At 35.4% G+C, this 18,122-nt stretch overlaps 1 protein-coding gene across 6 annotated transcripts in view; it reads right to left on the bottom strand.

Moving 5' to 3' along the window:
- LOC134841325 (transient receptor potential cation channel subfamily M member 1-like) overlaps positions 1 to 18,122 on the bottom strand; it is a 106,892-nt gene that overhangs the window by 60,419 nt on the left and 28,351 nt on the right. Inside the window, exons 1-2 of one of the 6 annotated variants that reach the window (XM_063857234.1) lie at positions 7,290 to 7,483; positions 5,686 to 6,030 (exon numbers count right to left, since the gene is read on the bottom strand). The exons of 3 other annotated variants lie outside the window; for them this stretch is intronic. In XM_063857234.1, coding sequence (XP_063713304.1) covers positions 5,686 to 5,726 — 41 coding nt within the window. In that variant the 5' untranslated portion in view covers positions 5,727 to 6,030; positions 7,290 to 7,483. Of the gene's footprint in view, positions 1 to 5,685; positions 6,031 to 7,289; positions 7,484 to 8,861; positions 8,980 to 18,122 lie in introns of those variants that run through there. 2 more of the 6 variants (XM_063857235.1, XM_063857238.1) reach the window with 2 other exon arrangements.

Raw genomic sequence — 18,122 nt, 5'->3', positions numbered from 1 at the left:
AACAGCCATGAAATAAAAAGTTCAACCCACGAACTTTAATTGCTAGGCGTAATTTGGGCATGCGAGCACTTCAGAAATTATTTATATGGCTCTGATCTCGAATTTTTTACAGAACACAAGGCTCTTTTTACTCCGGTTAAAGATATAGGTTTTATCGATCTTCTTTCTGGGTTGCTCTCTGGCAGAGCCTTACCGCCTTCTCACTACGATGAAGAATTTGTCGTGGCATCTATTGACAAAATGGTAATGTTTTAACGAATTGATCAATTTTTACCCTTAAAAATAGAGTAAACATAGACGACCGTCGGTTGTTGTAGTTTCAATTGTAAATACTTATCTCCCGTCGGGAACGGTTAATTCAAGCGATGTTATTGGTCGAAATCTTACCGACAGTCCTATAGCTTCATTTAATCTTAGAGTTATTGCTGCTATTATTTCTTGTATTGCCAAGTCGATAAAGATTTGTAACTATTCGCACGTCAGGTCGGAAAATTGTACACCAAACTGTCTCCCGTTCAATAATTCAAATTTCAATTACAAAACCAATTCATTTTCGGATAAAGCAGCATTACATTTCAAAATTCTTAACGAATTTTTTTTTCCAAAAAGACTGAATACCACGGGTACGTCAACTCCAAAATTTTCAGATCCTCTAGTAATTGTCCCAGAGGAACACAGTATTGCCTTAAAAATTAAAGATGATCTACTTAATAACGATCACTTGACCTTATTGAAACGTTACAAAGCAAACTTATCTTTGCCTTCTTCTCCAATTATACTGGAAAATCATTGCTCCAAGAAGTTACTTCAAATGATGACCAAGGACGACAAACTCTTATGGAACCTAATCACGACATTGAAGACAGGACGCCTACTTGGAAGGCACGGATCGTACATGAAAAACTACGAGAAGGACTTGCACACTAAAGACTAACTGCTCTTCATGGAATCTTCTTAGAAAACAAAATAGTGGTGCCAGCTGCGGCCCGAGGCGCATTCAGTCCGATGTTGCATGAGTCCCATCCACGCCAGTTTGGCATGAAGATCCTGGCCGAATATATCTGGTGGCCGCATATTTGCAGGGAAATCTATTACTACGGCAAATCTTGCAAACAATGTTCAAAAACCGGTAAAACCTTAAGGTTTTGTGGGGATCGGATCCTGTGAGCAAACTAGCGGACTCAGTTAATTATTTTCTGAACGATTACTCCATCTTCACGGCTTTCCAAGAAAAATCAGGGTCGACCATGCGTCATGCTTTTTATCAAACGATTTTAAAACTTTTGCGAAAAATGTAAAAAGGGAATATTTAATTTACAGTAGGTGGTCATAGATCAAATGGACTTGTTGAAAGACTTGTATATACTGTACAACCCAAACTTCTCGCCATGTCATACGAATTGACCAAGTTGACTTTAAATCTTTCAATCCGAAAAATTATTTTGAACCTTCGGATTATGAACGACCTTCCATCGGATGTACCCCATTCGAAAAACACTTGCCAGATAGAAAAACTTGATTTCTATTGATAATCGTTTAGATCAAGGAAAGTCAATCATGTCAGACCGTTGGGTAAAGAACTGGGAATTACACGATGGAGCAGAGGAAGGATACGAGGTTGCAGTCATGGACTCCTCTTCAGAATTGGACATCCCGCTGGCCAAGATCTCCCACGGAAACCGGACAACTCCAATCCCGATCTCCCATCGGAAACGGCCTACTATATCAAAATTGACCACCGGATGTAATTTATTTTTTAGAAAAAACACCAATCAGAAAAATGAAGACCCGTATTTTAATCCCGTCAAAGAGGCAATTGTTGATTCTTCGGACCACACTGTCACTTTGGAAAATGGACACATTTTAAGCAAATCCGACCTAGCAGTCAAAAAGAAAATACTTCCGGGCACTTCTAAGATCCTTGTTAATACTCAACCAGAGGGTACCGATAGTTCATGCTTTCCAAGTTTAGCCGGAAAGAGTAAATTATCTCCTCCTAAGAAGTCAACCCGACGTTCACACAGACTAACACGAATCCATCGACAAAAGTCATCGTCATTCCGAAATCCCCGCAGAAATCGTCAGGTTCATTTTCCTCGTCTTTGCTAAATCTTAACTCGTTGGACCGTTTAATCAACGAGTAGTTCGAGGATGTTTCAAATAACAATGCCCCATTTAACCAGGAATCTTACAATAACGTCTATTTGAGTTTTACAGGTGAAGAAATACCCAGCGGACCATCGGTCGCGGCCCATTCCAGCAGTCCTCCAGGGCCATCATCATCCGGTTCCGTATCAGAACCAATAGTGCTGGACAGCACATCAGAGGAGACGCCTCGTATTGCCACTCAGACTAGATCTGCAATCAGACCTAGAAGAAATGTGGGACCACCACAGTTCTACGGAGAACTTCGATATGTGGATATCGTAGAGGGCTCTGAGACGCAACATGGGCCCGAAATAAGTTCCTTGACGACCCTTACTTTCGTGTGCGGGTCTCCATCTGATTTCCTTACTCCTCTCACTAAACCTCCCAAAAAAAAGTTCTGGTCGCCGAAACAACGCGTCTAAATCTACTCCAACGGTGAATGCTCAGACTACTTACTTGACCCCAACATCGTGGAAGTCTCCCACCGGGAAATTCCCCAACATCGCCTCAGAACAAGACTCTGTGAGCGATATTTCGTCGACAATAGAACAGGACTTACGACAATCATTAGATGAATTCGACGCCGAGTACAGTTAAAACTCGTCGATCTTATCTAAGACTCCATTATCAATTTCCTTATTTCAAGATTTTTTTAAATGGCCCCACTGTTTTTACGTTGTGTGTACTTTTGTGTGTACAGTTGGTAGCTTAGATTTATTTTATCTCCCGTTTATAATTAGTGTTGTTTAGGTAATTTTCTGTAAAGTTCACCCATTTTGTGCATATTTGTACATGCCAACCTAATTTGTAAAAAAGAAATTTTTGTTCTGTTCTTCTCGTTTTGTTTTCTACAACTTATAAATTTTGTTCATCTCTACTTTGAGGGGGAAATGGGTGTATAAAGACTTAGTTTTAGCTAATTGTAAATTTTAGTTTTTTCCCGATGGGGAATGTTGTGAGTTGTTCATTTGGTTTAATCTATTGATCTTGGCATTAATTAGATATCTGCCAATTAGGCTTCATATCGATCATCGGTCGATCATTCATTGTTTAATATTGTTTTTAGAATAGACAGCATAATTCTTTCTCAATCATTTTATTCTTTTAAATCCTTAGTTAGTGTACATACTTGTACATATTCAGGGTTAACATTAGAATAGTTTATTAGGACCATTCAGGGCTTCGCCCTGATACGAGCAATTTTGTTGTGTTATTTCAAAAATTTTGACAGGTATGCACATTATTTATTCTCTTTTCTATTTTTTATCACGCAGTGAGTCTCTCGACGATGATTTCTGCATTCTTTTGCTCGTCTTGGAAGCTAGAGATCAATCAGATTTAACATGGATGCTTCGTTGCGACAGTTATTTAAACTGCCATTCCGTCGTTCCAAAGCACTGTCAACTTGAGGTTCAATTTGAAAAACATTGTTATGAACATTCATGCCAGCCACTTTAATTTTTGCTCCATTTTTTGAGCTCCTCGCACTAGTAAGTTGACGCTCCCTAAAAGTTATCGCGTTTTTGGTAAAATAGCACTAACCATTTTTATCGCAGATCTTCAAATGCGAACACAACGTCCTCTATTAGCACAAATGCAATGCATGAGAGTTTTTTAAACTGCAAACCTTAAGCAAACCTGAAACTTTTCTGCATGAAGAAATTTTTGTATCTTACGTCAACTTTATGTGATATGCCAAAAACTTGTGATGTGAAGTTTCCTTTGATTACACCTTGAATTGTACAAACTTGATAGAAAAAATTAATTCCAATCGAAAAATTCATAAAAAGTTCTATCGCAACGTCAAACACCGCGCTGATAGAAAAAAGATCAAAAACATGCAAATTTGGTACTCAAAAAGTCTGTCTGATGTAATGCCGTAGTCGTGAAAAAGTGTATCACCACTATGCAAGAATTCCGATTTTTGGGATTTTTTTTAAATGGCTTTGTCTTTGGCATTGTTTCTGAGACCTGCTGCCTAATTTCGTTGATGTTGCAACTTCATGCAGAATACGTGGGGATCATCGTTGCAGCGTAAACAGGTTCATTTCGGGCGACGTATGTTCTTTAACGATGACAGAAGCATTTTTGTGTTAGCAGCTATTTGTGGTTCGTTATCAAGATTTTTGCAAGTATCTCGCATGCACCTGGTGGAAGAAAATTCAAAAATTTAAATCTTTGTTTTCCTAGGAAAAATTTATTAACGTACAACTCTCAATGGTGCCTTGCATTAAAAAAGTTTTTTTTTCAGATACTTTTTTGTGATATTTTTAACCTTTCAAGCAAATATTTTTTTTCTTCTAGAAGAAGTGATAGAATCCACAAAAAGACAACTTTTTCTAAAAAAATTGAGATAAGTACAAAAGAGATAGTGTTTGAATCTGGTACTGGCAATCTGTAAATATGGTTGCTAATTGGGCTGAATCAACAACAGTTGGCCACGGTTACAGTAAAAAGTACTCGCAAGTTACATATATCTTCCGATGAAGTTTCAACTTAATATCAAATAGATTACAATTGGATACAAAGCTTCAGTTTCCAGCTTTGAAACCAAACTACCCAATTATCTGATAGGGGGTTGCACGCTCTCCCGCCTAAGAACTATCAGACATCAACGCAACTGTATGGCCACATTTTTCTTTACTTGATTTCTTTTTTGACTGCCGTAAACTTTTCGAAAAATTAGTCTGTTCTCGCGAAACTATGAAATGTTTTAATAATGCCCAAAAATGAATTTTTAAATAGGCAAAGCCTCAATCCAAATCTTGCCACAAGTTGATTTTGTGTTTTCTCAAATTGTTTCACTTAAAAAGTAATGTGTAAGCCACATAATGTAAGAAAATCATTGTTGCGCGCAGTTTTTTGTTTTGTTTAGTAGCGCGTAGCTACTGAGCAAACTACTTTCAGACGCGGTATAAAGTTTTTCAGGGGTGCGTAATTTTGATCAGTTCGGTACGCTACGCTTTTAATTCGTCGTAATTGCCTTTGCCCTATTAATCTGGGTTATTCTGGTCGAAACGTTTCAAAATTTGGTTGAAAATTATCTGTTTAAAACTTCTCAACATCCACCAAAACCAAATTTGACATGCGTGGTGTACTGATCAGCTTTTTCTCCATATTCTTGTTTGCGAATGTTCCGATCACAACATTGATAAAATTTTAACACTTGGCTAACCACCTCGTCTTGTAGAAGCTTGCAGCGTTAGAAAAAATATGATCCAAATTCTATGATACTAGCATACATATTACAACTAAGTGTAATAAATCTCAAAAAATCAAATGAATGTATCGCGGATTGGGACTCGGAACGTGAGTTTTAAAAAAGTGAGTTTCTAATAGTGTTTTTCCTAAGTTTAGAGTAGCTACCGAGTCAGCCGTATACAATCTTCGCGGTAGATCCCAACAAGACAAAATTCTAGAACACTAAAAAAGTCTATAGTTTTTTTGCGTTTTTCGATTTTTAATCAGAGTTGAGATCTCTTATACCGTCAGCTGGGAATAGCAGTAGCTAAATAAGGCAACCTAAAATAAACTTACATTTTGCGCCTGAAGCGATGCTTCTTGTTTATGTAAACCATGCTGCCGATGAAACTAGTTGACCCCTTCAAAGAATATAGGGAAAAGTCAACTGAGGAGCAGATTTACTCACTTATTTAAACCTGCTTTATTTGGGGACAGAATAACACTAAGTCAAAGCAGAAGCGGGATTTGAACTGAATTTCAGGAAATTAAAATTTTTATTGATATGGATCGGATTGTTATGAAAGGGAGGGCTTTTTAGCCCACGGAGAGATAACAATAGCAATAAAAATAATCGAAAAAAAAAATCGATTCGAAAATAAAATGATGGGAAACAGAACCGAATTTTTGAAGAGCTTTTATCTGATCTGCGATTTTTATTCCATACTGTTCAACTTTTGAAAAATTTACTGCTAGTGTAATAATACAAGGACTTATGGGCTATATTATTTCAAAGCTTATTTAAATTGCACCGGTTTTTTTCCCACTTTTTCCTGACAGCGGGCTAGTGGCGCGAGTGAGAGGTAAGGATCGTCTATCGAATGCTGGGTTTCTGAGTTAGGTTCGCTACCCTGGTGGGCATATTTTGACAATTGACATATAAATGGGCCAAATGGCACGATAATCTTTTTGTTTGTAATTGTCAGGAGAGAGAGAGAGAGCGAGAGAGAACCATTAGCGTCTAGCCAAACTATATTAATATCCCTTTATAGCCAATGCGACTATAGCATGTGAAAAATTTTCAGAGCGTCGAATATGGTTGAAATTGACCGTCAGTTATGAGTTCGGGGTGCCAGATAGCTTTTTATTTGGGGTTCGAATTACAAATATGATTAATATCAATCAGTGTTGCTCAATTGCAATTTGATTCAGCTTAGCAGGTGCTCAAATTTGTGTATTTTGAATTGAATACAAATGGGGCAACCGTTTTTGAAAAAGAAAAGCAAATCATAAGGTGATGATACAGGAAACGGAAATTTATTAGAATCAAATTTGGCCCAAAGGTATTGAAATAGAAAATGAGGTATAAAGTATTTATACATTGGGCACCATGAGGTGTTGCTACACTTTTTAAATCATAGAATCATAGAAAAATTTGAGCTGCTTTGATTAAAATTCCCTTTTGGATTCACACACAACTGTAGAAACTTCCAAAAACACACATAATTTGGTTAAAACTTTTGATTAAATGTGTTTCCTGAAATAGTACGAAAAGGAGGGCTATTTTGGCTGGTACATGGTTCGAACCCCTAGCTAGAAGAGAGCTCTCATTCTCTCTCTCCTTCCCCGCCAAAGTACTAAAATTGCGGCAGATTGCGCGGAAATTTCGACTACAAAAAAGCAACAAAAAAAACGGCATATATGGCAGAATTTCTTGATAATTTTGAAAGAAACTTTTTTAAAAGCTTCAGTGTTGCCGATGATATTATTTGAGACAAGAAAAAACTATATAGATCCAGCGCTCTTATTAAAATTTAATGTCAAAATATCACAAGAGCCCTAATATATAACTTGAGCATGTCAAAAGTTTGAACTCGCAATTGCTGCAAAACCTAGCAAAGATTTAACTTTATTTTTTAGATCAGATAGGATCAAGGCATTAAATATTTTTAAAGGGTCACAATTTTAATTTTATTAGAAGAAATTTCTGGTTGGTAATAATAATAATGCAGCGTAATCAATAGAGTGAGAAACGCAATGTGTTATTTGCACGGGGCCATCAATGGCAACAAAATTGCTCTTGGTATGTTTGTATGAGACAAGTTGAAACCAAATTTCTGAAGCGAAGTTATGCAAAAGAAAGTTTGACATTCAGGGAAGCGTATAGCAGAACGGAATAAGGCATAGGGATCAGTTTGGTTTTGGTTTTGAAACTCATATTCCGGAAAAACGGCCATGAAATCAACGGATTTAGGCCTAACTTACAAAAAGACGAAGTGTTAAAATCAGGTCGTGAAAAACTGAAAATGGTTAGGAAACATTTTTCGACTTCTCATTTTTCTCTCGTGTAACGTGTAACTCGAAGGAAAATTATGTGAATGTTTTGCTCATTATAATCATCATTATAGTTATTATAACAATAATAACAATTATTACTATAAGGAAAAGTATGTGAATTTTTAGTCATGTGAGACTATTCTTTTTTAAAATGAAGAGGGTTCTGTTTTTATTTGCTAGTAACCGGGTACAATTTTTGAAAAATTAGATTTGTAGAGAGAATCTTAACTTATGTTATGAGGAAGTTGGACAAAGAATTTAAACGGGCGACAAAATCAAAATGCCAAGAAACTCCCAGGAACTTCTGCTAAATCGTCTTGAACTTCACAGTTTATGAATTTCACAAACAAGGGACTGACTGAAATGGGAACAAACATGCTATTTAGACCCCATTGACATATACGTGTAGCCAAAACATTGAAATTTGATCAAAATGAAAACTCGACATCAAAAACAGCTTTTCTAACACCAACCCAAAACAGATAAACGCTCAAATGATTGTATTTACATGTTTCTCAGAACTTAATTAAAACAACTAAAGAATCAGACAAATCTACAATTTCCTTTTATGAAGACCGACAAAAAATAACATTTAAAACTTCATAGTTATTGGAGTCGATTCAACAAGCTTCAGCTAGATTCGACAAAATCTTTTTTATTTAACCGCGTTGAAAAAAAAATGACACATCAGTCTGCCAGTTTGATTTTCGGCTAGTTTCACCCATATTATCACTATAACTTCACAAGCTACTCTCAGTAAATATGTGCGAGAGTCATTTTCGTAAGAATTGGAGTTTAGGAACAGAAGTGCAAATGACTATTTTGGAGCAAACTCAAAACATAGGTCCATTAGTCAATCCCAAAAAACAGCACATGACAAAAACTACCTAGAATTTGGTCGCCACTGTCTAAAAAAGAGAAAAAAGTGACGTTACGCTATCTCGATTGCTGGCATTGTTGCTGGCCTTGTTGAAGGTTTCGATTTGGTCGCGTCACAACTGAAATAGGTCGCGTCAGTCGAAACATTAAAACAAAAACTCACCTAACCCGGGTTGATATCTGTTATTTATTAGGTTTTCCGAATCAAAAATCGTTCATATACCGATATTCAATCAACATAGATCCTCTTAAAAAATATTCCGAGGATATAAAAGAGAAAAAAGGCATTGAAAAAACTAAGGTTTCAGAACATTTACCTAGCTTAGCTATTTTCAAAAGATAATAAATGTAATTGATCGGGGGCAATGTGTTCAAGAATTTTTAAAAATTGGTCCACATTTTTTGGAATTGTTCAGATAAAAATTTGACCAATTGAGCAAGAATACCTGCTGCATTCAACCAAGGACGCCTTTTGTAACAATATAATACCCGAATTGTATTGGAGAGAGGAAAATGGGAGAGATTAGAAGCGATTTAGATCTACTTTGGTTGTGCTTTAGTTTAAATTTCAACATTTTATCTCTACTCAAATTGTTTCTTACATTATCATGTACATACTTACCGTCTTCATTGAATCTTTTTGGTTGCACTACACGACAACAATAAAGCAAAGCCCTCCCCCATCATGTATAGTACTTTTATAATCTCTTGTAACTAAAACACTGGTACCCCCTCCCACCTCAACCAAGTAAATTATCTCCCCGTCTCAAGCAAATAAAAGACAATTAATAAAAAACCAAGTGAACTCCCCCCTCCCTCTCTTAATCAATTTGGGGAGGTGGAGCCTCCTTCAAATGGTCTGAAATCTGATATGATGCAAATGAAGTAAGCGGCAATCAAAACAAGAGTACACGTGCTGTGCAAGCAGCACAGAAATTTCCGACCACATTTACTAAAAAAAAACATTTTTTTTTATTCACTTCAAATTTGTGTCGTTTTTCGTGTGTGATTCGAAGACTTTCATTGCTCAGTTCAAAAATAACCCTATCACCAATAGTGGCTCAGTTTGACCCGAAATCCTGTTCATACATTTCCTTATATTGAGAAAGAAATCAAGTAAATAACATGAAGGGTAGATATAAAAATTTTTCTAAAAAAAGTTGCCAAAAAGTCAAACCAAACAATCTCTGAAAACTAACAAAAATGGAAAAAAAATCAGAATAAATTATATTAAAAAATCAGAAAGAAAACACTGAAAACGAAGAACTAAAATCTGGGCAAAATTTTAGAGAAACTAATCGAAAAAAACATGTTGTTATTTTTGCACAATTCACACACTCAAAAAACACATTTAACTAATTCAATATATGACTACAGCCGAAAATTAGATTTCCCTACCGTTTATTTTGTGGGACTAAACAATACTAAGCCTTAAAAACAAATGCAGATTTTTAGGGTCGTAATTGGAAAAATTTGAAATTTCCAAAACGTTGCGCGGCAGTAAGTAAGTCGTAAAAGCTACTTTATCCTAATTTTTTCTAGTCCACAAGAAAAATTTGTTAGTTAAAACCTTCAACGTTTTCACTCAGTCATTGTTCAATATGGAGTATTTATTTATGGAACTGCGAACAAAACTACTCTGCTCTAGTTGCAGAGACATAACAATTTTTTGTTGCGCAACATCAATAGATCCAGCAAAACTGAAACTTTTAGAACATCAGAAGAAAAGTTTGCTCCAATTTTGAAGAGCATGTATAAGTGACAAAAAAATTATGAGCCAATTTTGTAAAATTTGAACACACGCGACTTTGTTAACAGTTTTATTGCTAAAGTTGAAAAATAAAAGTCTGTAAGTGAGGAAACAGAATAAAAACTTTATCAATTAAAGTATGCTGAACAGCAACAAACATAAAAAACTTGGTACAGGGGTATAATCAAGGAACGCTCTCACATGGTCCTTTGTTATGGACTGTGAGGCCTTTGGCTTCCGTTTAATTTCGAGGACTGGTAAATGATAAATGATTATCATTGAGAAAAATTTATGACCGAGAATAACAAAAAAAAATTAAAAATCAGTGGTTAGTGATGCGTTTTGAAAAAGAGAGTTTTAAAAACAATGCTCATGAAATTTGCAACAGCTCGTGATCAAGAATTTGAATTGCGCAAGTTGTACCATTGAAACAGAAAACTTTTGATTTTCTGTTTTTTATGTAAAAACATCCCTAAAAACACGGGTGTTGATTTTAATTGCACAGAAAAGTTGAACAAAACATTTATGATTAAATCAGTTTTTTTTTCATTCTCAAATTGATTATGATTGGGACAAAAATTACGAGTATAAAATTTGCTGAGATTTTTGCTTCAGCTAACATTTTTTAACGAAACTGGGTCGTCATATTTAACCACAAAAAAAAATGTTTTTTTTTTGGGGGGGGCTCGGTCTGTTTGATAAGAAAATACGCAGAAGGTACTCAGTCAATTTTCGATTGATTTAATAAAAATTGAGCATTTTATTCTTTCTAAATAATTTCGCGAAAAGTGATGTCTGAAAATCTGTTAAAGTTTTGTTATAATGCTTTAAAATTAAAAAGTTGTACCTTTTTGTATCACAATTGGTTTGTTTGGGCTATCACAACATAAAATTTATAAAACGTTTCAGACATTAAACTAGTCCTAAAATCTATGTCCAAAAATCAAAATAAAAAACAATAGGTTTTGAAAAATTCTAGGAAAATTTATCTTTCTTTATTTTTTGCAGAAAGTCCACTCAAAACGAGGAAAGTGTCGTCCGAAAAACTGACTATTGTTTTTCTAACTATAAAATACAAGCCACAGTAATCTAATTGGATCTCTAACAGTTATTTCATTGACATTCATTGACACAACTTGAATATCTAGTATTTATTTCATAATTTCAATCATAGAAACAAGATCAAACCATCGATAAGTTACAGTTTTATTGTCAAACTTTATACTGGAAGTTGAATTTTACTGACTCTTCATGCTAAAAAAAAACAAATATAACACAACAAGTTACAAATTTCAGAAGAAAAACCCTTTCACAACGACAAAATCAATCCCTCTAAAACGAGAAAAAAATGCTCAAAGCTCAATCCCTCTCAATTTTTATTCTTGCCCGCGTCGAGGTCCCAGAATGATGCCCAGAATTTTGCGACAAAATTTTGGCGTGTCTAGACTTTTCAGACCAAAATTACGCATGTTCAGACTATCGAGACCCATGCCCAAATTTTCCCGACCAAATTTTGGTATGTCCAGACTTTCGCGAACCATGTCCACAATTTCACGACCAAATATTGGAGTGTCCAGACTTTTGCAGCCGACGGCGCGACTCATGTCCCGACTTTCCAAACTCAAACTCTCGGCGCGACTATGTACTTTGGGTCTAAATTTGGATGCGGGGAGACCCTCAAACTCTGGACATGAGTCTGTGACCTCGACCCGGGTGTGAATCTATTCACAGAAAATCTGAGACCCTTCACAGAAATCTACAAAAAACCAAACCTCAGCATAGCTCTTGCAATTTTGATTGAATTGTTTGGGCTATCGAACGAAACATTAACGATTAAATCAGTTATTTTTTCATTCTCAAATTGAATATCAGACATAGAAAAAAACATAGCATGACAAAGTTTTTCAAACTCAGCTGGAAAATCAGTTCAGTTAACTCAATCAAACCAGAACCCCTCATTTTGTTTTTCATCTTTCTTACTCTCATAGTTATTTCTGCAATTATTGCATTTACATCAACTCTAATTTTAGCCCAGAAAATCAAGCAAAAGAAATAAATTTACTCATTTTGGTTGATTTTTGGTAGAACTAATTTTATTATTTTGTAATGGATGTTACTTTTTACAAAAAACACAAATTATCGCATCTATTAAAAGAGAGTAGTAGATGTTGGAGCTGAAGTGGGGGGGTGGGGGGGGGGGGGGGAGGTGGCAGACCCACATGTTTTAAGATAGGGAATAGAGCATCCGGTCTGCCAGCTGTGTATTAACATTGGGTATAGAGTCTACAATGTATTAAGATAGGGAACACGAATGGTAAGGTTTCAGTGTGATGGTAAGAGAAAGATAAACGTACTTTTTTGGTTTTTGAGTGGAAAATTCTAATTTTTTCGCAAAAATTTCGGCGCCCGTTACCTAATTGTTAAATATCAAATTTTAATTACGAGTAGGTTTTGTAATGAAGGACTTTTAATTAGTTTTTTGATATATGGTAAGTCGATGCTAAGAGTTTTTTGGGTAAAAACTTGGAATTTTTATGAAAAAATTTTCAAAAAACTTCAAACATGATAAGGTGAGCTATTATTTGACCAAATTTATTAGATAATCCTATTTTCTGTCTAAATGAAACAATAAACTTTCTTTCTATCTGAACAATGCTGAAACCTACAGAAACTTCGAAAAAAAGTCAAATTTTTTGAGAAAAAAAAATTAAATTACAAAAAGTAGATAAATCACTGCATTGTATATCTAATATTGTAAAACCACTATAACACGACATCATGATTTTTTTTACTGCACCAGATCAGTTCTTATAAGTTCAATGGTTCTTTATGAATTCCATCATCTTGTACTTGTCTTTTTGGATAAAAACAGCTTAGTCCTTTCTTTGTCTGTTCATATGTGGCCACCATATGACTTATAAATCTGAATCCTCTGTTAGTAGATGTAAGATTAATTGCTTCATCAAGCAGTCTCCTGTATTTTGACATGGGACCGTCTCCAGAATCTTCTAGAACCCGTTTATTTAATCCTTTACTGCTAAATTTGAACTTATCGGACTTGTTGTCATAGCAGCAATATGTCTTGCTCCACAAACATAGCATTTCTGTACATCTGAATTCTTCTTTAAAAAGTCCCGGCTCCCGCTAATCATGCTTTTTATGCGTACTGCAACACGTTCGAGGGAAGAAATTAGATTTTGCATCCGCCTTGAAAGAGTCTCTACAGTCATTTTCCTTCATTTTTTCCCAAGCAGCTCTCTTATCTGGTTTGATACAGTCGTATAAATTTTCTTCGGCAAGTTCCAAGTAAAGTGAGTCTGTTTTTATCTCCAACTCTTCAAATTTAATCACATCACAGAACTTGTCAAAAAAGTAATAGTAGAGTTCTAACGTTCTCAGTTTTGCATACTGAAGTATGAAAAAACCAACAATGATGGGTTCTCGGTGCTCAATGGTTGACTTCAATAATTCCACCTCATATAAGTCCTTCTCAACTGTGTTAAGTCTCTTAAACAGTGGTTCATTGATTGCCTTATGAGTTTTTTCATCTTTGAGATATTTTGTGATTGTATGTCTCGATCTATCCATGATCTGATATCCATACGAGGAATTACCCAAAAGTTTCATCGTTTCTGCCACAACTCCTGACAAAGGGTTTTCATCTCCTTCTCTTCTTGCATCAACCACTGCTTGAACGAAATTATTGAAACACTTCCGAGGAGAATATTGAACAAATCGGTAAATTTTGGTGAACTGCAATCCAAGTTCCATATAAAAGTTGAAGAGAGGAGTTATAACTGTTCCATTTTCCAGCTTGAAACTAGATATCAGCATTCTCTGAGGATGCTTTAACATTTCGTTCTCGATCGCTTAGTTTTTCATGTAATCTCCAATATCATCTCTTCCAACCTCAGTTTTTTTGAAAATTGGAGGAAAATTCGCAAATTTTGATTTTAGCTCATCTGGAACAATTAAGTCGCACTGAACGTAGCCAAAAAGAGATCCATCTTTTATTTTTGCTAGAAGGGAGTCTGTAGAAAAAGGTCTTTTATAGGGAAAGTGGGTTCTGACGTGATTTTTGATCTTGTCATTGGTTTTGAAACTTTCCCACCAGTCACACTCCCACATTTCTTCCACTTTGTATCCTTTCTCTTTAATGTATTCTCGTCGCATATCATCCATCTCTCTCTTCTTGTTTCCTCGCTCAATATCCTGTTCTGTTAGGGAGGGACAAGCTTCTTGACAGGAACAGAAGTGGTAGTAACATCCCATTGCTTCGAATACTGTTTTACAGTGATCGCAGTAACCATCAACATTAAAACAGTCGATTTTTTTCTGTTTTCCAGATGTAAAAAAGCTCTCAATTTTACATTCTGGTCTTGATTCTTGATAAAAAAGACATGACCATTTTCTCAAAATTGCGAGTTCGATTATGTCTAGCCTTGAATTTCTGCATTTCAGTGTCAAACTCCCATCTCGTGTACAGTCCTCTTGGCATATCTTGACACATTGAGAAAGGGTAAAGCTGGCTTGCATCAATTCCAACGATTGATTTACAAACATTTGATGAATTTCTGATGTATGTTTCATCAACTACAGTTTTTCGAGTGAAAACAATGGAAGGTCCACCAGTCATGTCCTCTCTAATTTTTTCACACAAGTCTTTATCACTTTCGCAAAATGGATAAAACTTGTAATTTGTAGATTTGTTTAGACAAATGTTTGCTTGATTTGGAAGTGTGCATCCAAGTTTTAACATATCTATCCCCTTGTTATGATAAAACTGAATCATTTTTTGCATTGCCTCCAGGGTTGGAACTCTATCCTTGTTGTTGTACCACTTCAAAAATTCTTTGAACACTGTCATTCCATTTTTCTTCCATGTCTCTTGTAAGTAATTGTAGTTATCCAAACCAGATGAAGGAACAGTTTTGATTTGAAGCTTTTTCAGCGCCTGTTGTTCGTCAAACCCACTTTTTCTAAGCTTCTCATAATCAATGAAGTCTTTGTCTAGAGGATTATTGTTTCTAAATTTACTGAAAAAGGCTTCATACGGTGCCAATTCAGGAAAGTCAAGTTTGTCTGGGTTATCAAACCACTCATAGGGAAAGAATCTTTTCGTTTCGCTAGCTTTATAGGCTTTGAGAAAGGAGTCCAGAGTAGTTGCCCCTCCCAGAAACTTCATTATGTCGAGAAATTGTACATCTCCAAACTTGAAATATATAAAGTCATTTGCTTTTTTGATGACGGATGTTTCTTGTTCTTTATCGCGAATCAAGTAGGGGATTAGGTAGGTGTGATCAAATTTAAAATATATCTACCGCTGTTAAATCCAAAAACAGGTAAAGTATTTACATATCTCCCCAGATGTTGTTTCAAATCAATGAGTTGATTTTTCTGAATTCGCAAGAATTGTGTTGACGTATCTGCTTCTTCCGAATCTTCAATGCATTCGTCTTCGTACTCAAATTTGTTACTACAAAAGTTTTTACCATGTTCGTTCAGCTGATCAAAGATTTTTTTCATTCTTTCATTCACAGCTACTTCAATTTTTTGAAATTTTTTTCTCATTTCCAGCTTACTTTGTTCAGCCAACAGCTCGAAGTTGGATACAAAATCATTTATCAAGTTCTGTGGATCCTTGTTGTACAGAAGGATGGGTTCATCAATCAGATTCAATAAAATAGAGAGTGAAATGAGGACATGTTTTCCAATCCAGAATGTAGTTTGCGTCTCTTTTAGTTCCTCTGTAGGAACACAAATCGACTCAAAGTCGAAAATTGCTAGACTGTTGAAAAGCTTGTTGCCTTCAGAAACTGGAAGACTGAATCCTTCTAGCTTTTCAAACAAGGTTTCGCGAAGCTCATAGACGTTCTTTGGGTAAATGTGTTTCACTCGGTCCTTGCATCTCAGAAGATGTTTGTTAAAATTGTCGGATTTATTAAAAAAAGTGTCACAACTAGAACACCGAAAACACTTGAAGAAAGAATTAATATCAATTGTATGAATGATATGATTGTTAAATCTCAGTAGTTTAACTGTTTTATCGAATCTTCCGATACTTCGTCGAGCTAGTTCTCCTAAATATTCTCCTTCTTGGATATCGAAATCGTATATAAAATTTCTTTGCACAATTTCCTCGACAACAGGTAAGTCTTCTACAGAAACTCCACGAAAACTCTTAGGATCATAACCAGATTTTGATATAAAATCTGTAAAGTATCTAGAAGTGTGAGAGTCGAGATCATTATGTCCGTTGATGTACATGGCCAATGCGTGGAAAAGACACAAATGATCTTTGTAAGGTTCCTTGTATTTGTTAGATAAAAGACAATTCACTTGCGTATGTCGTAATAAAGGTTCGGGTAAGACAGAGTCCGGACATCCCATGGGGATTTTTTTCAGCAAAGCAGCGAAAATTGGGACGTTAGTAATTAACTTCAATCTCCATTTTCTTTTTTGGCGTTCTTGGGTACATTGCTCCACAATATCAAATTTTTCTACTTTTCTTTGGATTGTTATTAAATCCGCTTTTGTACAAAGTAAGTGGGATTTTTCGAACAGAGTATTGTTTTCATGGGCGTAGAAATATCGATATTCACCAGTCTCAATATTTGGAATAACAAAATCCAGAGCAATGTTGATTTTGGCTGCAGAATCGAGCTTGTTGAAGACTTCTTCAAGTTTCTCGTTGATTATTTTAGTGTCTAATTTGGACATTTGGAAGTAAAATACCTTAGGTCTCCCATTTTCCATCTCCGTATTCACCAGAAAATGTTGACAAGCACTAAGTTCCTCCTTTAGTTTTTCACCATCTTCCCCTTCTTCCTCCACAATCTCATTCAAGTCCGCTAGAGTATCACTGGGTTTTCGTTGTTTTGCTCCATGTTCTTTTCTGCGATGTTGTTGGAGAGAGTAGTAACTTGAGAATTCTTGTTCACAAGAAGAACAAACTGTTGACTGCTTCGAACGTGAAGGTGCATGCATCTTGGCCATATGATAGTTCATTTCTTGTTGATTGTAAGTGGAATACTTACAGTCAGGACAAGAAACAACTCCTTTAGCACATCTTTTTCGATGTCGGGCTGCGTTTTGACGAATATCCAGATTTCCACAGTCTCCACACTTTATTTTCTCGTTTCGGTTAAGGGTAGGCATTATCTAAAAATTTGGGACTTTAGAAATGTTCCAAAATTAAAAGTTCAAAGTACCAATTGAATGAAAATACTTGATTTTCGTGAAGTAACGAAATGTAAAATTTGAAGTAAAATTCAATTAACTGTTTCTGATTGGCAAATGAAATGAATGATTTAACTCAATCAAATAAGCGATTTTGTACTAACAATGACGTCATCGCCTACGCAATTATCCTTTTACGGTAATGACGTCATTCTTTGAATAGAAGTGACGTCACCGCCTACGCAATTTTCTTTTTATGGTAATGACTTCATCTTATATTTAGAAGTGACGTCACCACCCACGCAACCTTCCTTTTATGGTAATGATGTCATCGCCTACGTCATTCCTTCGAAATTTCTAGAATTTTCCAGAAAAATTTTCATTCAATCAGAACTAAGCAGTTTCTAGTCATAAGTTTGGATCCAAAATATTCATTTTTAGAAAAATGTCAATTAAAAGAACAAAGAAAATATTCCGTGTGATTTCCTTTTTGATAAAATAGATGTAAATTCGTAATTTTTTCATAATTTTTTGGACGTCTATGTTGTCCAAAATAGAGTACTCCGACTAAGAAAAAGTCTCTTTAGAGAAACTTACCCAATCAAAGATTTTACATTTCATCCACATATTGCCTATCAAAGCTATAAAC

This window comes from Symsagittifera roscoffensis, chromosome 3 (genome assembly GCF_963678635.1).
Source record: "Symsagittifera roscoffensis chromosome 3, txSymRosc1.1, whole genome shotgun sequence".
NCBI classification, from domain to species: domain Eukaryota; kingdom Metazoa; phylum Xenacoelomorpha; order Acoela; family Convolutidae; genus Symsagittifera; species Symsagittifera roscoffensis.
This window is presented reverse-complemented; position numbering and strand designations above follow the sequence as displayed.